A 24,536-nucleotide genomic window follows, 5' to 3' on the forward strand; every position below is an offset into this window, starting at 1 on the left:
TGTACTAGGCATTCGAGTTGTGAGGATCTCGTAAAGCAATATTGGAGTTTATTCACTGCAAGACCAAATTAGTCAGTTTCGATCCCTCATTCTCACTAGACATACACAGGTCAATAATGCCGCAATATGTCTAGCCAATTGATCATTATTCCATTCAATTGTTTAGTGATCAACCTCTATCACAGTAAGTTTAATTATGATAGGCTTCAGCAGAACTGTATCAAGCTTCAATCAAACTGCGAGTGCTGTACTGCTCAATGCAGGGCAAAGTTATAGACCATTGATCCCCCACTGCTCCTGTCCTGCCCCATACCACGGAGATTGATAAACAGCACAATATCACTTAAAAGCTAATCGATTGGATATGTATGAGCAATAGATTACTGGAAGATTCAATCAGTGTTCAAAATGGATGTGTGGATAGCCAGCTTTAGATATTTTTTGGCCAATTAGGGTGATAAAATTAAGGTCAAGTTCAGCAATGACCGGAACCAACTGTGAACATCACCAGCAGAACTCTTATCTCTGTAGTGGAGCATTGCAGCAGAGATCTAAACACTGAAAGAGTTGAACAACAGAGACAATAAACAGAACAGAGACAGACAATAAATCTTTATGTGCCTCTTATGTGGGAGATAAAATTAAGGCTAATAAGTTCAGCAAAGACCGTAACTAAATGTAAACATTACGAACATAAGTCATAGGCTTTTGAGCAAATTATGATGCTACTATAAAAAAAGATTAACTACAGATGTTTTTGCCACATCAAGTTTCTCTAGCTAAAGCAAGTGGCTCCTGTATGAAGATACTGTATAACGAAAAAGAAAAAAACCACAGAGACACCGGGAGCCCCTATAGTGTATTACCCTTGCAATCTGGTCAAGATATACAAATAGTACTACTCACAAGTGTAGGTTGCTTGGGGAGGCAACCACTCGAAAAAGCATGTGGAGAAAGCCCGTCTCCACTCGGTCTTTGGGGTGGGTGGTCGCAACTCCTTCGAAAAAAGTTTCTTGCCACAACTTTGTGGCAAAAAATAACACTCCCACAGATGTGGGATGTTAGACTCAGAATTAAGCAGCAGTAGGAGGCGCCCTTGTTGTATGGTTTGCACTTATGCGTACTTATAACAAATAAAGTGTGTTGTAGATCGTCTACCTTAAGAATGGACACTCCACTCGGTAGGAAAACAAAAGTTTTGGTGCCCAGAATATCCACCACTGACCACAGCACTATTTTGACCTGATGAAGCGGCTTATACCGCGAAATGCGTTGTCCTAGGTGCTTACCATCATTAAATCATTATATCTATCCTACCGAGTGGAGTGTCCATTCTTAAGGTAGGCGATCTACAACACACTTTATTTGTTATAAGTACGCATAAGTGCAAACCATACAACAAGGGCGCCTCCTACTGCTGCTTAATCCTGTATGAAGAGATCACATTCCAGCACCCAGTCTGTGTCTGACAGCTCTGAGCTAAGGCGAGGGGGGTAACTCTGTGTGTGCCTGCTTCTTATCTTTGTAGTAGAGAATTGCTGCAGAGATCTTGTTTTTAAAGACTGAAAGAGTTACTAAAGGACTACATGAACAGAGGCAAGACATCTTTATGGGGCCCTTTTGACCTCCTGGGGCCCATAAGCAGTTGATTAGTTTGCCTGGTTAAAGATCCGGCTCTGCTAAGGGGTGATGGCTTCTCATGTCTAATTGTTGGGCAACTGGAGTGATTGTGGGGGAAGGGGGAATACACTAAGCAATGTATGTTTTCATAAATTAACTTATTGGAGACTGGCTGCCTAACCCCTTTAAGGACCAGGCGTTTTTGCATGGGAGGGGGCAGGCGTTTGGGGGGTCAGGCAGCCGGCTCCCCAGTGTGGCATGCTGGGCTTTGTGTCCCCCCAGTAGCTGGCAGCCTTCACTCACATTCCAGGCTCCAGCGATGAGCCACAGTGGACCCCTCTGATCCGGCCGGCATCTCTGCTCCTACTGCCGCTCAGTTTCGGGTCGCGGCTTGATGACGTCATCAAGCCGGGACCCGGTGCTGACGTCAGAGAGAGTAGGGATGCCGGCAAGAGCGGAGGGGGGCGCCAATCGTCAGGGGAATGGCAGGTAGGTGAGTGGATTCTGTTCTTCCCCCCTACCGTCGCAGCTCTGTAAGTGATCACTGTGATCCGACAGTGATAGTAGTGATCATTTGAACTCTCAGGTGTGTACGATCGCGTCGTGAACGGAAATGGTGGCTGGCGTAGCTCCTACGCCGCATCAGCCCATAGCAGCCACAAGTGCAGCGTAGGATTTACGCCAGTGGTCTCCAAAAGGTTAACTTAAAGAGACACTGAAGAAAAAAAACATTATGATATAATGATTTGAATGTGTAGTTCAGCTAAGAAATAAAACATTAGGAGCAGAGACATAAGTCTAATATTGTTTCCAGTACATGAAGAGTTAAGAAACTCCATTTATCTATGCAAAAGAACCATTGCGCTTCCAAAGCCGCTTTCTGAAGCTTGTTAGCTCAACTGTCAGTCATTGTATCATCTTTTTCTCAGCAGAGAACAGGTCAATAATTTATTGGCCTGTTCTGTAAAAATCATTTAGAATGCTGAGTGTAGAATTCTGTGTAAACTGCAATTATTGAATGATGATGCAAAGTTATAAAAAACACTATATAGCTGAAAATAAAATTATATTTTCTTTGCTACTAATGCTCTAGTAAATATCTGTACTACACAACCAATTCATTATATTATAATGTGTTTTTTCGCTTCAGTGTCTCTTTAATGAGTGTCCTATATACATTGCAAAATATTTTAGGGGTTCACAGACAGGGACGGATCTAGGGGGGGGGGGGGGGGGCAAGCAGGTATCTTGCCCCAGGGGCAGTTTGTTGAATTCTTAAAAAAGCGGCAAAATAAATGGCAGTTTAGGCGCCAAAACCTGACCTTTAGGCGCCAAAACCTGACCTTGCCCCAGGCGCAACTTGGTCTTGATCCGTCCCTGCTCAGGGAAGGTTGCCATAGATTTTTCTGGTAAATATATAACATATTTGGACCCACACACTTTTTTGTTATGGCCACACCCACTTTTTTGCCTCAACACAGGGGCCCACAGTTGGTATTTGGCACAGGGGCCCACTGTTGTCTGTGTCCACCACTGATATTACTGTTATTACCAGAAGCGTGCTACCGCAAGTTATACTATTAGCACAACCCGCGGTACTCAAGTAACCCTCGCGTTGCTACAATAAATTGTATTAGTAATGTTGTTATCATAGCCATGCTCGTGTTACTAACGCGGGTCACACTAGTAACACAACTCACGGTAACCTGCTGCCAGTAGTCACAATAATATTTCTGTGCACTGTCTTTGTACTTCAATATTACCGCAGCTTCATGCACCAACCCCCAAATCACACGTTAATGAACCTTTTCTACTTATCAAAGACCATAATCCAGTGATGCTACTGCAAAATGTTCATTAAAACACAGTTTACAGGCTGACATCCACTCGCTCATGTATCTTCTGATGTCTTCTCAGATGTGACTGTTGTGAGAAGCTCTTGTCACATTCTGAGCAGCTAAATGGCTTTTCTCCAGTGTGAGTTCTCTGATGTTGAGAAAGGTTTGCCTTATCTGCAAAAAATTTGTTACATTCTGTACATTTATATGGTTTCTCACCAGTGTGTGTCCGGAGATGCACAATAAATGTTTCTTGAGTGAAGGACTTATCACATTCAGAGCATAACAACTTCTCTCCAGTATGAATCCTCTGATGCCTTCTAAGCGATGACTTGTCAGTGAAAGATGTGTCACATTCTGAGCAGGAAAAAGGCTTCTCTCCAGTATGAATCCTCTGATGAAGCCTGAGGTGTCCCTTCTGACTGAAACATTTTTGACATTCAGAGCAGGAAAAAGGCTTCTCTCCAGTATGATTCCTCTCATGGCTTATAAGCGATGATTTGTTAGTGAAAGATTTGTCACATTTTGAGCAGGTAAAAGGCTTCTCTCCAGTATGAATCCTCTGATGAGCCATGAGGTGTCCCTTCTGACTGAAACATTTTTGACATTCAGAACAAGGAAATGGCTTCTCTCTGGTGTGGATCCTCTGGTGTGCTTCAAGGCTTGATTTTCGAGTGAAATGTTTCTCACACTCTGAACAGAAAAATGTATTCTCTCCAGTGTGGATCTTCTGGTGTTGTTTAAGGTGTGACTTTTGAGTGAAACTTTTCTCACACTCTGAGCAGAAAAATGGCCTCTCCCCAATGTGTCTCCTCTGGTGTCTAATAAGCTCTGATGGATAACTGAAGCTTTTCTCACACTCTGAGCACTGATGCGGCTTGTCTCCTCTGTGACTCATCATGGGCTGCTGGAGATCCAGTTTGTTGTAAGATATTCTCAGAGTTGAGCAGGAATTCAGATTTTGAACTCACCTGCAATTAAAAATATTATATGTTATTTTACTCTATGCCCAGAAGCTCTGACAGCGGATCAGAAAATAAAAAAATAGGTCTGCCACAAAACTACCCTTCAGATGATAATCCCTTTTAAGACACTTGAAATCAGCACAGGGTAATCTATAGTGCTGCTTGTTTCTTATCAGATTGTCATTCTCAAGAATACCAGAGAAAAATTGTCATCATAAAATACTGCAATTCGAATAATTTGCTCCAAATAAATCCACCTATTGCACCTGCTGATATTTTTTTCGGAAATGCATTAATGTTAAAGAGAACCCGAGGCGGTGCGGGGGGGGAGGGGGGGTAGATGGGACACAGAGGCATGTTCTCTGCCCTATAACATGCTTCTATGTCCCCCCACTGCCACTCTCTGCCCCCTCCCACCACCACGCTATAGCCAACCAGGATTAACAACAATATTTGTCACTATCTCGGAGGGTAATGGGAGCAGAGGGAGTATTTGCTCCAAACGCCCACTAGGGGTGTTCCTGCAGGCTTTCACCATCTGCCATTGGGCAGCTGTCTCTCCCTGGCCACGCCCCCTGCAGCTCCCCCGCCTCCCTGCACGCTGGGAGAGAATAAATCTCTCCCTTCCAGGGTCGTGACCCAGAGGTCACAAAAGTGAAAGTGGGGCAGTGCAGGCCTCTGGAGTGGCGAAGAGCGGCAGCGGATGGTCCAGCACCCCGGATCAGGTAGCCAAATCTGTTTTTAATTATATGAACCCACCCCAGGCTCTCTTTAAAGAGGAACTGTCGCGGAAATCTTAACATTTAAAACACATACAAATAAGAAGTACGTTTCTTCCAGAGTAAAATGAGCCATAAATTACTTCTCTACTATGTTGCTGGCATTTACAGTAAGCAGTAGAAATCTGACAATACCGACAGATTTTGGGATAGTCCATCTCTCCATAGGGGATTCACAGCATGGCCTTTATTCTTTGAAAAAGATTTATACAAAGATGTTGGCCAGCCTCCCTGCTCAACGTACACTTTTTTGGCAGTTGGATGGAGCAACTGTCATTCACTAAGTGCATTTTGAAAATAAGGAAATCCCTGTGAACCCCCATGAGGAATTGGGGTAGTCCAAAACCTGTTGGTTCTGTCAGATTTCTACTGCCTACTGTAAGTGACAGCAACATAGGAGAAAAGTAATTATGACTCATTTTACTCTGAAGGAAAAGTACTTAATTGTATATGTTTACATACTGTATATTTTAATTTTTAAGATTTTCAAGACAGAAGTCCTTTAACGTCCCTAAGAAATCACAGCTGCTGCAACTAGACATCACTCAACGTCCTCATCACTCAATTTAAAAGGAAATTTTGATGGCCAGAATATAAGAACAGACACAATATTATCTCATAAAAGGATTGCTTTCATGCAGTAACAACAACAACAAAAAACTATTTAGATTTGTACATTAGAGGAACAATTAGCCTGACATGAAAATAATCAACAACAGAACAGATATAAAATACACATTTATAATTTATTTCAGGGTTTAAAAAAATCTAACACTGTAAAAAAAAATACAAAGATTCTGAATATATTGTTATTATTGTCATGGTATATTTGTGAAGTTCCAACATATTTTACATGCACCACAAACCTATTTATACACAAAAAAAGTCTGCACCATCACACACATACACTCTGCTGAACATACATACACTGCGCCGTCACATACATACACTCTGCTGAACATACATACACTGCACCATCACATACATACACTCTGCTGAACATACATACACTGCACCGTCACATACATACACTCTGCTGAACATACATACACTGCACCGTCACATACATACACTCTGCTGAACATACATACACTGCACCATCACATACATACACTCTGCTGAAAATACATACACTCTGCTGAACATACATACACTACACCATCACATACATGCACTGTGCTAAACATACATACACTGCACCATCACATACATACACTGCACCATCACATACATACACTGCACCATCACATACATACACTCTGCTGAACATACATACACTGCACCATCACATACATACACTCTGCTGAACATACATACACTGCACCATCACATGCATACACTGTGCTGAACATACATACACTGCACCATCACATGCATACACTGTGCTGAACATACATACACTGCACCATCACATACATACACTGCACCATCACATACATACACTCTGCTGAACATACATACACTGCACCATCACATACATACACTCCGCTGAACATAAATAAACTGCAACATCACATACATACACTCCGCTGAACATACATACACTGCACCATCGCATACATACACTCTGCTGAACATACATACACTCTGCTGAACATACATACACTGCACCATCACATACATACACTGCACCATCACATACATACACTGCACCATCACATACATACACTCCGCTGAACATGCATACACTGCACCATCACATACATACACTCTGCTGAACATACATACACTGCACCATCACATACATACACTCTGCTGAACATACATACACTGCACCATCACATGCATACACTGTGCTGAACATACATACACTGCACCATCACATGCATACACTGTGCTGAACATACATACACTGCACCATCACATACATACACTGCGCCATCACATACATACACTCTGCTGAACATACATACACTGCACCATCACTTACTGTACATACAGAGGTTCATACATAAAAGGTTCAGACCATTCAAATTAGCAACTGTTTGTGTACACATGTATTTAAAATGTTATAGTTTTTCATTAATATTGGTTCTTTAAAAGAAATAATCAGGGTAGCACTGTGTTTGATATCAACCACTTAAGTACCAACGAACTCTGCGCCCTTAAGGACCAGAGACCGCTGGTACAATAAACGGTGAAAAAGCGAGCGGCGAATACCGATGAATCGATGCACTTACCCGCCACAATCGCCGCACGTCAGTAACCTGGGCAACCCACTCTGCCGTCCCTATGATGGCAGAGTTCCTGTGAGCCAATCAGGAGCTGATTTCATTGGCTCCAGACCCTGTCTGTCAATGTAAGCCAATGGGAGTTGCTCACAGGGCTCTGCCATTATAGAGACGGCAGAGCGAGTGAGCTGCGGCGGGGAGACAGCGGCGAGATCGTCGGGAACAATGAAAGCGGCGAGAACTCGCAGTGTCAGTTGATTGAGATCTACGCCCTGGCAGCCAGATAGCCATCAAAACAGGGCATAGATTTTAACCATCATGGTCCTAAAGTAGTTAATGCCACAAATGGCTTCATTCCTTTTACTTTTTAACTGACCTACATATCGCCTCATGACTGGTTACTGAACTCTGATAAACTGTACATTTCTTTTATATTCCTTTCTTTTTTTTTCTTTTTTTTTATTAAATTCTCTTTTGCTTGTGGTATTTATTCAGACACTCTTTATGCACAGTAATATTATTCTCACTTTATTTTAAAATCAACAAACAAAGTTGACATAAAGAGTAACTGTTCACAAGAAGTTAAATCTTTTGATCACATGCAAAAAAAATTGTTCCAGTATAGCCCAAGCCTACACTATCCTTCATGTTTTAACAGTTGCACATTTGTACAGTATAAAACCTACACATGTGCCACCCAGTTATAAAAGTCACACTTACTGGTTTATGTAATATAACATTATTAACACACTTCATCTTAAAAATAGAAACTAAAAAGTAAATCAGAATGGTCATAGTTACCTTGTAAGATGTAGTATGGGAGTTCCTTATTCCTGGGAAGTCTCTGGTATTCTGCTACCTGACTTAGGTCTGACCCATCTTTTATTCACTTTTCCTCCATTCACTAGCATTAGGTTGTTTTCAATTGGTTAAAAAGTGGTTCTTGTTAACAACAAAAGGTGTGTTTACAGTAGTATTAGAGAACAGTTTCAAGACCTCTTTATTTAAATTAACCCCCACCCAGCAAGGTGATAACATCATTACCATTCCACAGTAAGAGCAAGAGACAAATGGAAGGACCTTATCAAAGTTGGAGATTCTTCAATAACATAACAATAGATGGAACCACAATGAATAGGTCAGTAGAGGATGGACAGTTTCAGTGTTCTATGCATACACATTACATTTTTTTACAATTGCTTAAGCAAAATTTTCAAAAAATGTAAAGATTTTTAAAACACTTTACACAATTTTACAACACCCCACACAAGTAGCACAACACCTCAGATTATGTGCAAAATGGACCACATTAGTCAAAACTGCACACTTTCTTGCCAAAACCCTATTTTCTTGTCAAACAGATAAACATGTCATCATATGAGCAGATTCTGTTTAAGTCATTTAAACACTCCAGTGTTTAACTTAAAACACTGTTAGCATTTCCATAGAGAAAGTGTAAAAATACATTCTTCAACACTACATGGTACAAGTTATTCACACCAATGAAATTTTTTATTGCTTTTCATCTATTCAAGTCTGTTTGTGACAATTAAAAAAAAACATTTATTTACAGTAAACAAAAAACTTTTTACAGTCATCATACTGTATTTGCTGAACATACCTTTGTACGCTTAGGCTAACGGTAAAAACATAAATAATTCAGATCAGGGCTGAAAAAATATAAACTCAGGCAATTTACTCTGGATGAAGATAGAATATGAAAACAAAAAAAAACAAAAACAAATATATATATATATATATATATATATATATATATATATATATATATATATATATATATATAAAACCAAGGGGTGAGCAGCACAAACCACATTTTTTTATGCAATTCTATGCAAAGCATGCACGCAGCGCTGGAGGTCCCCAGACTCCATAAGAACAGGGGCTCTTGGTTACGCTTTAACGCGCTTAAGCTCACCAACTGCGCCAAAGTGTCCCCGATCTGGTGAGTCCTACTCTACCATGCAAAATGACAGTTTTTATAAGCAGTCTAGTGGGAACTAATCCAAAAACCTAAAAGTCAACTAGATGGGAAAAAAGGAAATTAAAAACACCTCACCCTTCACTAGCTAGCAAACGAACTCTCTGAACATGTGCAATCCACTCATTTATATGCTTAACTGTGCTAGAGGTGGGCGTGGTCATGCAGGCTCACAGGGGAAAATAAGCGCGTTAAAGCGTAACCAAGCGCCCCTGTCACTGTTTTCCTGTTGCTGCAGCCCCTCTGTATTTGTGTATATATATATATATATATATATATATATATATATATATATATATATACATATGTATATATATACATATATATATATATATATATATATATATATATATATATTGAAAAAAAAAGGAATACTAAAGGTGGCCATAGACCTGACAATTATCTCGACAGATTCCACATAGGCACAAATTTATCTCTAGTACACTACAGGCCGATTCTGCGTCCGCAGCACTGCTGCCCCCCAATGTATAAATGTAACCACCTTTTTCACTCCCAGAATACTGTAGTTATAAATATGCCTTTTTCTTGTGAAGCAGAAAAAAATGCATGCAAAAATGTATGCATTTTTATGTGCGCATTTTACAGCAGTTTAATATACCTTTATTGTAAAAATGCATGAGCATAGGCAGAAACATTTTATTATAAATTTATTTTATTTCCTTTTTTCATCATTTTTCACTGTAGATCCAAGTTTCTTTGCGGATTGCCTCCCCCCCTCCCCCCCACCCTTTCCTCTTCTACTGCTGACCTGAACATGTATATTACAGTAGAGAGAAGCCAGAGGACTAAGAGAAGCCAGAGAAGCCAGAGGACTACAACTCATCAGATAAAAAGTCTTTGGAAAATGAAAGATCACAGACCAATCTTACCACCCTTCATGTAGTATGCGAGCATATTTACACAGTCTATTCTATTGAGCTGAACTCTCCATCAAATAAAAATCTTAGCAACATGCTGTACACAAAGATGCTGTACACATGCAAAAGGTCAGTTCCTGCAAATTGCATTCATCATCCATGATATCTGCAGATCTCATACACACCTTGTTTACTGTAATGGACATTTATCTGCGGATCAGATCCACCAGGATGGATTTTCAGATCTGCAGATGATTGTCTCATCTGCAGATGAATGTCTGTGTGTATGGGATCTGCAGATATCATAGGCTATGAATGCAATTTGCAAGAACTGATCTTTTGCAGGAACTGATCTTTTGCATGTGTACCACATCGTTGCACGGATTTTTATCTGATGGGGAGTTTAGCTTAATAGAATAGACTGTGTAGGTATGGCTCTCATACTACATGGTAGGGGTAAAATTGATCTGTGATCTTTCATTTCCCACAGACTTTTATCTGATGTGTGTACCCACCTTTACAGTAAAGACCTGGGTGGCAATGGGTTTCTTCAAAATCTAAAAATCCAGTAGCAATTGGACAACCACCCAGTGTGAGTAGTATGGATTTATGTGAAGTATCCACAAAAGGTTCCTACACACACTACTACACTGCTGACAGAAGATAGGTTCCTCACCTGTTCTCTTGACGAAACGCGCAAACTACTGATGCCACTGTGTACCTGCTTAGGTTAGGCTGAACTCTTAACCCAGCCTCCCTCATTGTAAGTCCATGGTTTATTACATGGTCCACAAGCGTAGCACGAATTTCATTCGAAAGAATTTGTTGCCTTCTTTGTCCACGTCTTATGCCTCCTCCGGGTCTTCCTCTCCCTCTTTCTCTTCCTCTGCCTCCACCTCCACCTTGTTCTTTCTGGATGCTTCCTCCCATCCGCACTCTCCCTTTTGCTCTGACACCATCCATTTTTGTTGAAGATAGGCAGCTTGTTGCCTTTTTACAGTAATATGTTCAAAATCTTTAATTGAACCTTTATACTCATTATTAATTGTTTTCTCTTATTTTCTAGCTTTAGCAATAAAACATATTTATTATCCGATTATATTACATTCTTGTATACCAAAGCACAAAATTATCTTTCCTACTGTTAAAACTTGTTAGCTGTGCTATCATGTGACCTCCCCTCATTAGCTATACCATATTTTTTAGACCATAAGACACCCCAGGCCATAAGACACACCTAGGTTTAGAGGATAAAAAACCTGGGAAAAGTGTACTAATCTTGGTAAGCAGTGGTGCTCATGACTCGTGATCACAAGCTGTTTTCTGCGATCACGAGTTATTAATCGGCACTTGTGATCGCAGTCGTTACTTGACTCGTGATCACGAGTTACTCGAGATCACGAGTTGGTATTAGTGATTCAAAAACGGCCGACTTTAGCGGTTAATAGCAAAGCCCCCTTACATTCTAGAAACACCAAATTTGCTGGATATCTTAAGAACAGTCGGAACAAGAGGACATTTTTTTTTCAAAAAGACTTTATAGTTTTTGAGAAAATCGATTTTAAAGTTTTTAAAGGAAAAAAGTATACATTTAAATGCGGTAAATGTCAGAGAATGTAGCAAACCTAATGGTAGTGTAAATTTACATATATCAAAAGAAAGAGTAATGAATTTCATGACGGTGTTCCCAGGGGGTCCTTAGTGCCCTTTCTGTGTCCCCCTGGGTCTTTCCTGTGTCCTACTCTGCCCTTCCTGTGTCTACCTCTGTCCTTCCTGTGTCCTTCTCTGTCCGTCCTGTGTCCCCCTCTGTCCTTCCTACATCCCCATGTCCTCCCCTCCTTCCTGTGTCCCCCTCTGTCCTTCTTGTGTCCTCCATCCCAGGAGTGGCAGTGTGCAAAAGCTATCCTTTAGGCGTCCTGTAGCTAAACAGGTGGGAGGCTCTGCCAATCAGGGCTGCTGCTCTGCTACTGGAGCTGATGGTCTCGTAGGTGGGACTATGGCTCCATCATTGGGGCCAATCACTGCACTCACTAAATAGTCCACGAGGCTCCAGTAACAGAGCAGCGGCCGTGATCAGCAGTGCCCCGACCTGATTGGCTATAGGGCATCTGAAGGCTGGCTCATGCTACTTCTGTACACAGGACAGGATCACCCACTGTTTCCATAAGGAAGGGTGAATGATCCAGACACAGGGGGACATCAGCACACATTAAAGCGGTATTAAACCCTGACATAATATTCAATAAAAACATGGTTTCCTACTTTTTATAGGCCATACGGTTATCATATTTGCTTTTGTGCATAAGTATTATTATTCATTTAGAAATTACAAGTTCCCATAGTAGATTGTTTTTGTTCTGAGAGCTGCCTTTGCATTTTATTCATATACGGTTTATTCATCTTACAATATAAGCAGAAATGCTTTCTGAGTGTCTGACTGTGTTTCGGAGTGTCTGCACAATCAGAAAAGTATTTACTTAATCGTATCAAGTGAGGAATGTAAACACAAGATAACATTATCTCCAGTTCTGGTGTGTCCAGCTTTCTCTGCAGGGAACTTGTAAGTCCTGTGTTTAACTAATTGAATGCTGTTCTAGTAAAAAAAAAAATGGTGGTAGTATATAATATGCTGTAAGTAGTCTTTTAGAGCAAAGAAAAAATGCTGGGTTTCATTCCCTTTTAACCTCCTTAGCGGTATGGACGAGCTCAGCTCGTCCATTACCGCCAGAGGGTGCCGCTCAGGCCCTGCTGGGCCGATTTTGATAAAATAAAAAGCAGCACACGCAGCCGGCACTTTGCCAGCCGCTTGTGCTACCTGATCGCCGCTGCAGCGCGGCGATCCGCCGCGTGCAGTGGCGAAAGAGGGTCCCCCCAGCCGCCCGAGCCCTGCGCAGCCAGAACAAATAGTTCCAGCCAGCGCTAAGGGCTGGATCAGAGGCGGCTGACGTCAGGACATCGGCTGACGTCCATGACGTCACTCCGCTCGTCGCCATGGCGACAAGGAAAGCCAAACAAGGAAGGCTGCTCATTGCGGCCTTCCTTGTTACTTCTGATTGCCGGAGGCAATCAGAAGAATGCGTCTGGAGCGCCCTCTAGTGGGCTTTCATGCAGCCAACTGAAATGAAATATTTTTTTTTTAATAAAAAAAAACCCCTCCCGCAGCCGCCCTGGCGATCTTAATAGAACGCCAGGGTGGTTTAAGATGGTGCAGCTTGAGCAGGTTTCGGCATGTCTGGCAGAAGACTGCTGCACTATGTTTGTGTGGGAGGGACACCTACCGCTAGTTCCAATTGTAATATTTGGACCATAAGATGCACAGACTTTTTCCTCCCACTTTAGGGGGAGAAAAGGGCATCTTATGTGCTAAAAAAAATAGTCACAATTTTTTAGCCAGTTTGTAATTAGGTATGATAAAATGTAACTTTTAATACATGTTTATAAAAATTAGCTACTAATTCAAGTGCTATCTAAGTTTTTGTGATTTGTAGTCAATGTCAGTGCATCAATGTAGTTGGTACTGGCATGGCTGCTAATTCTTCATCTCCTACCCTCCACTAAGGTATAGTCAGAGATGGAGTAAGATGTAATGGGGCCCTAGGCAAAGCAGTATATTTGGGGGACCCTTGTCTTTTTGGTAAGCTGAAGTGGAAAGAGGTCAGAGAAGGCGGTAAGTGGGCCCCTTGACACCAACTAGGCCCCAGGCACCTGCCTAGCTTGCTTGGTGGATAATCCTGCTCTGGGCATATTGCATAACACACATCACCACCCACCTGTTTCACCCCTCTTAAAATATGTCTACTCAGGGGCAGGGATGATCACCGACCTTAATTACGAGTAATCACAAGTGATTACTCGTAATTCAAATGAGGTTTAATTACAGTTAAGTGATGGCAGCGAGGCTTGGAACACGAGTAGATTAACAGGACACATGGATCTATTTGGAACGCAGGGCGGACGGCGGAATTATGGGTAAATAACCCTTTCATTCCCCGCTGCACACCTGCTGTAATTAAACCTCATTTGAATCATGAGTCGTGATTACTCGCGATTAAGGTCGGTGATCATCCCTGCTCAGGGGTAATAAGAAAGTGCAGTAGTGCCAAGATGCAAGGGGGCTCCTCCCAGGACCACCTAATGCTGAAAGGCGTCAAGTCCTGGGGGTGGAGATTGCAGGGGATCACGTGTGAATTGCGCGCACACATCCCCGCTGAGTTACGGAGCTCGGCTCCATAAACAACCTGCCAGCCGTGATTGCGAGCGGATGGTGGCAGGTCGGCAGCACGTGTTCACCGTAAGGCTGCAGTCTGCATACGGAGACTGCAGTGAAGAGGAGCCGGCAGCTGGGACACTGAAGAGCGTGAGCCTGGATGACAGCTGGGACCCTCTTATTAGGCCCGGTTCACATTAGCGTTCGCTATCAGGATTTTCCGGATCGGATCCGGAACGCATACTGTACAAACGGAACGTACGTTCCGCATAGCAATGTAATGTCTATGCGGACGTTCACACGCGTCCGTTCCGTACGTATCGGAGCCGGATCGGATCCGGACTCCGGACTCTTTTTCAACATGCGCTATTTTTTGGGTCCGGATCTCCGGCCCTTGCATCCTGACCAGAGCCTGACCGGAGCCTGACAGCACCATCCGGAACACAGAAACCAATGGGAAACGGAAGGCACAGAACACACTGCCTACAAAAACCTGACGTTCTACCCCACTTCCTATGCGTATCCAAGCGGCCATTTCGGATGGGGACACATGGGCCAAGCATGTCTGGAGTGGAGCAGCAGTGACAGACGTGCTGGAGCTGTTTTGGCAGAATGTCGGAGGTGGAGGTGAGGCCTACAGCGGAGGAACCTGATTCTAGAAGGTGCACCAGGTGCACCTTCTGCTGACCCCAACATTTTTTTACTTAATTTCGCTATTTTTTGCCCACGGATCCGGATGGCAGCCTGATGCATGCCTGATGCAAACGGACCGGATCCTGATCGGATCCTGATCCGAACCGTACGGTTCCGATCAGGATCAGGTCCTGATCCGATCAGGATCCGATCAGGGTCCGGTCCGTTTGCAAGGCAAAACGCAAGTGTGAATGGGGCCTTACTGCAGTCAGACAGAGGAGGAGACGAGCGCGGGGGCAAGATCCGGTAAGTATATTATGGGGCCAAACTACCAAACCTTTAGAATATAAGACGCATCCTCTTTCCCTACAGTTTTGGGGAAGAAATAGTGCGTCCTATATTCTGAAAAATACGGTATTTGATCCCCTACTAGAGTTAGTAAGCTTGCCCATTCCCAAAGAAATGATCTTTTAATCATCCAATGGTCAAGTGTATGGAGCAATTGGTGTGCGTTTGCGATGGGAAAAAAAAAACAAAAGGAGAAATATTGTTCTTTGCCAAACTGTGGCGATTGCGCATCGGGAGAAAATGTAATCGTAAACAGATCGCATTAACAGTTATGTTCGCCATGGTTTCCGTCAGTTTCACTTTACCTAGCATTTTGCGATCTGCAAATGATTGGAATTGGATAGTAAAACACTGGTAGTGGGAAAGAGCCTTTAGAATAGGTTCACAGTGGTCAGTTGCATAACCAACGTGTTATAATGACTGTGAACTGCAATGGAGACTGGACACAGACTTCAATACAAAGCCTGCATGCAGCAAGTAACAATAACACGGTCAGTAACAATGCAATACTGTAAACAGGCGCATAGAATTGTATGGGCACTGAGTTGGCATGCAGAATTATTCTGCAATGTAACTGATTCACTGTGAATTGGGCCTGAGGCATAGACACTCATTTATATAAATACTTTATATATAATGTATATATATATACATATATATATATATATATATATATATATATATATATATATATATACACACATTTGTATTTGTATGGAATAAAATTATAGAAATGGGATCATGTACTAGGTTTTTTATGGGTCATGTACTTGGTCTTTAATTTCATACTGTGTCATGCCATTTTACCATCATTTCCCTCATAATATGTATAATAATATGCAAAGCACAGACTGGCCATTCATCAGCCTGTAACCACAGTGTAGAGAACTTTGCCTACAGCCAGACATACCGTAACTGATATCACAACAGATGAAATAACAATCCTGCATGCCAAGGGCTATTACATTACATTTTATTGAAAACTGAAAACATTTAATTACTTTTTATCAAGGTGTAGACCTCAGTTAGTAAAGACCGACAATTCTCACCATCACCAAACAAAAAGTTAACAAACTCTAAAATATGATTTACAATAAATCATTTTTAACACTTCATACTTTAAAGTGACTTTGAGCAGCAGTTAAAAAAAAAGGAAATCTGGACTTTACTGGGGCTTCCTCCAGTAAAGCCTGGGAGGTCCCTCTGGGTCCTCTGGGTCCCCTTTGTTTTCCCGCTGGTGCTCCGTAAACCTAGCAACTTTGGCTGAAGTCGTGCATGCGCGGCCCGTCCAGGCACCCGGCGTGTCATCGAGCCCATCGCCATAAGGTTCCTGCGCATGCGTGGTTCACTCTTTCGAGTACCGCACATGCGCAGGAACGGTGATGGGCGCAATGATACTCCAGGTGCCTGGATGGGCCGCACATGCGCAACTTCAGCTGAAGTCACAAGGTATATGGAGCCGCCAGCGGGACCACAAAGGGACCCAGAGAACACCGCGGAAACCTCGCGGGCAGCGGGAGGCAGGAGGAAGCCCCAAATCCAGATTTGCTTTTTTTACTGCTGTTAAGGGTCCCTTACAAAAAACCTGAAGGGAGAGGGATTTGGAGGCTGCCAAATTAATTTCCTTTTAATATTGCCAGTTGGCAGCCCAGCTGAACCCCTGCCTCTAATACTATTAGCCATAGACCCTGAACAAGCATTCAGATTAAAGGTTTCTGTCAAAAATCTGACAAGATTGGCCACATGCTTGTTTCAGACACTACTTATGCCAGAAGGACAGCAGGACTGGTATTGTTCCAAAGGAAACAAATATGGCAGCCTCCGTATACCTCTCGCTTCAGGTTCCCTTTAAAGGGCATCTTAAGTGATATGGAGGTTGATGCACTAACTAACTAATATTGCTGTGCACAGACAGCACAGTGCAATATAACCCTTACTACTGGGAGCATGTACCACGAGGTACGCTATTAGCGCGACCCACGACACTCGAGTAGTGCAAATGTTGCTGAGGTAGCCAACTCTTGTTACTGTAGCAATGTTCATGCTGCTCGAGTACCATGGGTCGTGGTTAGAGATGATCGGAACCAGCTAATTCCGTTCCGCTGGAATTTGCGGATTTCGCCAGCACTAAATTCCGTCGCTATGACATTTCCGTGGAATTTGCCATTTATCCGCGGAATTCCGCATTCCGAAGGAAATATTAAAGTAATCGCAAATGAGACCTTTTTTGTGCTAAATGGTAGCCTATAGCACCTAGTTGCTGTTCCCCTGGTCGTTTTTATTTTTTTCCAGCAGGAGGTCTCCCTTCCTCCTCCTCCTCCTGTCTTGTCTTGTCTTCCAGGAATTTGTAGGATGTCAAAAGCCAGCTCACATACTTTGGCCAGGAATCAAACCAAAGTCTAGTGCTTGGAAGGCAGCTCTTCTCACCGCTATACCACCACCAACACTACATGCTGAAGCCAGCCTAGCATGTACCATTGTGATATACCCAAGAGAAAAATGAGCTTGCTTAGGGATTTGTAGGATGTCAAAAGCCAACTCACATACATTGACCTGGGTTCGATTCCTGGCCAATGTATGTGAGTTGGATTTTGACATCCTACAAATCCCTAAGCAAACTCATTTTTCTCTTGGATATATCACAATGGTACATGCTGGGCTGGCTTCAGCATGTAGTGTTGGTGGTGGTATAGCGGTGAGGAGAGCTGCCTTCCAAGCACTAGACCTGGGTTCGATTTCTGGCCAATGTATGTGAGTTGGCTTTTGACATCCTACAAAGACAAGAGAGGAGGAGGAGGGAGGAAAGTTTGGGTGGTTTATGAAGTCTCTGGAGCTAAAATTCCTATTTCCCTGCAGAAATCCGTTTGGTGTAAAAATAAATTTGCATTCCGCGGAAATTCGCATTATTCCGTGGAAATTCCGCTATAGCACTATAGCAATTCATCGACGTCATGACGTCAGCGGGTGTTCTGATCCACCCCTCAGCCCTGCCTGGCACTGATTGGCCAGGCAGCGCAAGGGGTCTGGGTGGAGGCGGCACGGCGCGGCAGATAGCGGCGAATCGTAGGGTAGCGGCGGCGATCATTATGCACACGCAGTTAGCAAAGTGCTAGCTGCGTGTAGCAAAAAAAAATTATGTAAATCGGCCCAGCAGGGCCTGAGCGGCACCCTCCGGCGGCTTACCCCGTGTCACAACCGGGGTTACCGCCAAGGATGTTAACACAACTCCATATTTATACACTTCTTATTAACCCATTAGCAGCTTTGACAGAGTTATCTGGTTTGAGATAAGTGCACTGCTTTTGACTTCAGTGGGTAGAATTTGTTGTGTTGTAAATTCTTGGAATTTTCCCTCTACTAGCAGAAAATATAGAAACTGAAAGCAAAAGTCCTTTCACACTGCCCTCTAGTGAAAAGTGGCCATAAATATACATTACAGCATTACTAATTAGAAGCAAGGGAATGTAACAAATAAGAAATTACGTGCTAAAATAAATTGGCATGGAGCACTTGCAAGCCTTTAAATAAATTGGCTGCTAAAAGGTAAATATCTACCCCCAATGTATTTGTTGGAGGCCCCTCACTTTGCTCTCTGACACTGAATAAACTTACTTCTCATTCATATATACATCAATATGCAATACTAACTAGTTTGAGAAAGGAAAACTCCTAACATGCAAATCTCTGCTGACCCAGAATGGGAAGAAATATAGAAGAGAACAGTATATTTCTTGAAATCTCAAGCCTGGTATACAAGTACGAGGCATGTCACCAGAGGGAGGTCGGAACTCGATCCCTCTAGCCACAGTTCGTGGCCGATGCCATACAGATGAGTCACTAGCCTTGGTGAAGAACCATCAAGTGTGTATATTATTGCTCGTTGTTTGTTCAGTCTTATCAACCACAGAGTAACGGTGCCCATAGGCTAATCAATTTTCCAGTTCAATTCCTGGCAGATTTCATTGATCTGCTGGGAATCGATTCCCCCAAAATGTCTGAATGATTGACTTTTGATCAATTCAGACAAAATATTGATTGGACACAATGGAAAGCATGTGCAGTAGGGGGGCGGCAGTAGCAGAAGTTGATCGACAGCCCATAGCATTGCACTGCATCAAACAGTGCACTGCATCAGTTCAATTGATTTTTCGGTAGATTCAATAAAGGAAAAAATGCATGTGTGGTGTGTGGAAGGAACTGATTCCTCTCTGAAAAATCAATTGTGTTGCCCCACGGGTGGCAAAACTCAGTACCTGAACAGTTCTGCATAACCATAGAAGAGCTTACTATTTTGCCAAAAACAATTACAAATAAATGTAGTTATGTACTGTTTTCATGTAATGACAGCGCCAAGAAATGCCATCCTGGGAGCTGGAGAGAACTGCTTTTGTCCACAAATAGGGTCATTTGTGTAAAAATCACAACTGTATGGGCAATAAAGAGTAAGATTATTTTGTATGCCAAACTACTGTATAATTCTGCTTTAACATGGGGCCCTGATCATTATTGGAACATACTTGCATTGCTGTTTTTAGCCTTTTTTTTAGATATTGATATGTCATCACCAATATACACAGTATAAGCTGCTATCTTGTACCTGTTCTGTAGCTGTATAAATGACCTGCTTATGCTCTATGCTGCTAAAGCATGTAGCATGAAGCATATAGCAGCATAGATGGCGCTATTGTAGCTGGGAATGCGAAGAATCACTCGTGTTCCCAGCCTGACGGCTGCTGTCGCCAAAACCGGAAGTGGCTGCCGGCGGGGACAGGAGGATCGGAGGGACACGGCGAGGGCACCAGACAGCTGCAGGGGGCTATTGGAAGCCCCAGGTGAGTAAAAGTCTTTTTTTTTTACTTAAGGATCACTTTAAGGATGGGTCAGGTGAAGCAGGCAAAAAAAGTGCTGCCTTAGGTGGAAATGTTAAAAGCCATTATTAGCAGGTAATAAAGGGTAATTTGGGAATCAAGAGGCACCTGGAGTTTACAGCTGCTATTCACCATTTCTAGCCGCTATTTACTGTTTAATCTAATTGTGGCTTTTAACATTGTCACCTATGGATGGAAAAAATTAGGGTTAGGAGGTGGGGGTCTTTAGTATTAGGGGTGTATGGGGGTGGTCCTTAGGGGTTAAGGTTAGGCACCAGGGGTAAGTTAAAGAGTAACTGTCAGGCTGCAGAAGCTAATTTAAACCTCTATTCTCCTGTGTTAAACAGTTTAGACAGAAGCCAAAAAGACATTACTAAAGATAAAAATCTCTCTTACATTTAATGTGTGCTTATCAGCACAGCTAAGCTCCTAAGGAGGACGCAAGCCGCATTCCATACTGCAAAGCATTCTGGGGCCCTCCCCTCGGCTGCTAAGGAGAAGACGGGATCAAGTTTCAGCAGCTTCTAACTCAGTCCAGCCACAGCACAGATAAATTTCCTGGGCAGAGTACACTGCAGGAGTCCGCTATTGTTCCTAGCCACATGGCTCATTAATATTCACTGCACACTGTGTTATTCTGTACGAGCTGTTCTGTGATCAGAAGCAGGCAGGACATGACGACACATTTGGCTTCACAAACATGGAACCTGCCATGGGCTGTCAGGAGCATCATTCTCTGCATATACTATATAAAAATTCTGTGAAATCCAAACGTGGACAGTGAAATGCATATGTAATGTAAGTACAGCCAATCTTTAGCTACTGATATATGTGTTTATTTTCTCTGAGACCTTATACCTAACAGCTCCTCTTTAAGGTTAGGAAATGAAAAAGGATGACTGGTATAAGGTTAGGCCCAAGGGAGGCTAGGCACCACCAGTGGGAAGCTTTGGGATAGGCATCAGTAGAGGGAGGGTTATGTGTGAGTGGTGGGATTTTAGATTTTTGGTCGAGGTGGTCCTTACCAGTTACATCGGAGGAGTTTAATTACAGTGTGTGTAAATAGCTTAAAACAGAGGGTAAACAACATATTAAACATAGATTATACAAGCAAGGTTTAATACACACTGCCGGTATTTTACTATCAATAAAAGCACAAGTAATAGCTCATTCTGTGGATTCTGTGATGAACATTTCTGTACCTTAAAAAGGAGGTAAAATTAAAAATAAAAATGTATTGCTTAATTGATTAGTGTCCCAATTAAAGGCACCTTTGGATTTCTTGAGTATAAGTACACTAATTCAGCAAAGTCTCCATTATCCGGAACTCAGGCCAGGAAATCTCAACTAATCGGCATGTGTTAAGGGATAAAGGGGACTTTGTTTTTGGGAGGTGTTTGCAGGCCCTAAAGTACTTACCAGGCCTCCAGCGACATCTCGCAGCCTTCCAGTACTGCTAGCAGGCTTCTAGTGGCTTCCAGTGGCCGTGCACGGAAGGCAGCGTGTTACGTGACCCACTTTCCGTGCACTGAGGACGCCAAAAAGCAACTAGGAACCTGCTAGAATTAATAGGAAAGCTACAAGACATTGCTGGAGGCTCTGTAATTATTTAATGGGGAGGTTTGTGCTTTTTTGGCCGGTTGCTCAAGCAACCAGCAAGCACCTGTATCCATCATCAGGCGATCCCTGCTGGTGCTAGATACTGGGGACTCTGCTGAACTATCATTGAAGCATATTACAGGTTCATATTGGCTCGCTTATGGGTCTTCTGGTGTCTTCTTAGATGTGACTGTCGTGAGAAGCTCTTGTCACATTCTGCACATCTAAATGGCTTCTCTCCCGTGTGAACTCTCTCATGGCAAGTAAGACTTATCTTCTGTGAGAAGCTCTTCTCGCACTCTGTGCATTGGTACGGCTTCTCTCCTGTGTGAGTCCTGAAATGTTTAACAAGATGGGTGTATCTCCCAAAGGACTTGTCACACTCAGAGCATGGAAATGGCCTCTCTCCTGTGTGACCATTCTGGTGATCATTGAGTTCCCTCTTATTGGTGAAGGACTTGTCACAGTCAGAGCAAGAAAACAGCTTCTCTCCGGTATGGACTCTCTGGTGAGCCGTAAGATGTGATTTACGCCTGAAACACTTCTCGCACTCAGAGCATGAGAAAGGTTTCTCACCGGTATGGAGTCGCCAATGATTCATAAGGTCTGACTTGATTGTGAAACAGCTATCACATTCAGAGCAGGAAAACGGCCGCTCTCCGATGTGTCTCCTCTGGTGGATCATGAGGGATGAATGCTGATTAAAAGATTTCTCACATTCAGAGCAAGAAAATGGCTTTGCTCCAGTATGAATCCTCTGGTGTCGTCTAAGGTTGGTGGTCTGAGTGAACGTTTTCTCACATTCAGAGCAGGAAAATGGCTTCTCTCCAGTGTGACTCCTCTGGTGACGGATAAAGTTGGACCTATGAGTGAAACATTTCTGACATTCAGAGCAGGAATATGGCTTCGCTCCTGTATGAACCCTCTGATGAGCCGACAGCTGTGATTTATAAGTGTACTTCTTCTCACACTCGGAGCACTGATGCGGCTTGTCTCTCATGTGACTCATTATACGAAATACAGATACGGATGAAGCTGAATAGCAAGTTAGGATTGCAATCCACCTGTAATGAATGATATTGCATTTTGTTAGCATTATAAATGCAGAAAATTATAACATATAAAGAAAAACATAAAAACACCATTGAAGTGCACTATTCAAATTGGAACGGCATCTTTTTAGATATTTGAAAAATGATAAAAACGTTAAGGACAGGATTATACTAGCATGTTTCTGTCCGCTTTTAAGCCCCTTTTACAATTACTGCGGTAAGTCACGTCGCAGTATTTTCATTGCAGTGCCATGGGGAGGAAGTGTCAGTTCTCCTACTACTAGTCTGACCCTAGGAACCTAACATTTCACCTACTGTTTATCATTTCGGATATTATGATGTTCACAGTGCACAAGAGAGCTGCGACGTGTGTGTCCTTCGAGAGATTGAGTTCAGAGCCTCTGAACGTTTGTGTACTAATAGCAGAGGTACAGATAGTTGTAAATACTTGTGCAGCATTGTTCCTTATGGTCTGACATACAGTATATATGTATATACAACTATCTGTACCTCGGCTATTAATACACCATCGTTCCAAGGTCAATCTCCCAAAGAGCACACATGTCGTAGCTTTCCTGTGCACTGCAAGCAGCCAACGACACAGGAATAATTTCAAGAAACAAAAGTGCCCCAGTGTCCACAACGCAATAAAAGTTATGCAGGGATATATTGCTCTAATAAATGCGCTGCAACATGGCTGGCTGTCAAAATTTAACATGTAAATGAAAGATGTCAAGCGCAAATCAAAGTGTTCTGTATCAACTTCAGTTCTTAATATGCAGTCAATGATTCTTCAATGGATCATTCTGAAGAAAAACGAATACTATCAGGCACTGCAGTGGATTGAAATTTATTCACTGTTCAAAGCATCAAGTGAAGCATATACAGTGGATTGCAAAAGTATTCGGCCCCCTTGAAGTTTTCCACATTTTGTCACATTACTGCCACAAACATGAATCAATTTTATTGGAATTCCACGTGAAAGACCAATGCAAAGTGGTGTACACGTGAGAAGTGGAACGAAAATGATACATGATTCCAAACATTTTTTATAAATAAATAACTGCAAAGTGGGGTGTGCGTAATTATTCGGCCCCCTGAGTCAATACTTTGTAGAACCACCTTTTGCTGCAATTACAGCTGCCAGTCTTTTAGGGTATGTCTCTACCAGCTTTGCACATCTAGAGACTGAAAACGTTGCCCATTCTTCTTTGCAAAACAGCTCCAGCTCAGTCAGATTAGATGGACAGCGCTTGTGAAAAGCAGTTTTTAGATCTTGCCACAGATTCTCGATTGGATTTAGATCTGGACTTTGACTGGGCCATTCTAACACATGGATATGTTTTGTTTTAAACCATTCCATTGTTGCATTATGTTTAGGGTCGTTATCCTGCTGGAAGGTGAACCTCCGCCCCAGTCTCAAGTCTGTTGCAGTCTCCCAGAGGTTTTCTTCCAAGTTTGCCCTGTATTTGGCTCCATCCATCTTCCAATCAACTCTGACTAGCTTCCCTGTCCCTGCTGAAGAAAAGCATCCCCAGAGCATGATGCTGCCACCACCATATTTGAAAGTGGGGATGAT

At 42.6% G+C, this 24,536-nt stretch overlaps 2 protein-coding genes across 2 annotated transcripts; both read right to left on the bottom strand.

The window, feature by feature from the left end:
- Positions 1 to 3,489: 3,489 nt before the first annotated feature.
- Positions 3,490 to 4,356, bottom strand: LOC137562147 (zinc finger protein 84-like). The gene has a single exon (XM_068273478.1). The coding sequence runs from the start codon at positions 4,354 to 4,356 to the stop codon at positions 3,490 to 3,492; it is 867 nt and encodes a 288-aa protein (XP_068129579.1).
- Positions 4,357 to 22,041: 17,685 nt separating this feature from the next.
- On the bottom strand, positions 22,042 to 22,914 carry LOC137562148 (zinc finger protein 84-like). Its single transcript, XM_068273480.1, has one exon. It carries the CDS (start codon positions 22,912 to 22,914, stop codon positions 22,042 to 22,044), a length of 873 nt encoding a protein of 290 aa, XP_068129581.1.
- Positions 22,915 to 24,536: the final 1,622 nt, after the last annotated feature.

Source organism: Hyperolius riggenbachi, chromosome 3 (assembly GCF_040937935.1).
Source record: "Hyperolius riggenbachi isolate aHypRig1 chromosome 3, aHypRig1.pri, whole genome shotgun sequence".
Taxonomy (NCBI): Eukaryota; Metazoa; Chordata; class Amphibia; order Anura; family Hyperoliidae; genus Hyperolius; species Hyperolius riggenbachi.

What these genes read in the sequence shown, in the direction of transcription:
- LOC137562147 (XM_068273478.1), bottom strand. Translation starts at nt 4,356, where the DNA reads ATGAGTCACAGAGGAGACAAGCCGCATCAGTGCTCAGAGTGTGAGAAA.
- LOC137562148 (XM_068273480.1), bottom strand. Translation starts at nt 22,914, where the DNA reads ATGAGTCACATGAGAGACAAGCCGCATCAGTGCTCCGAGTGTGAGAAG.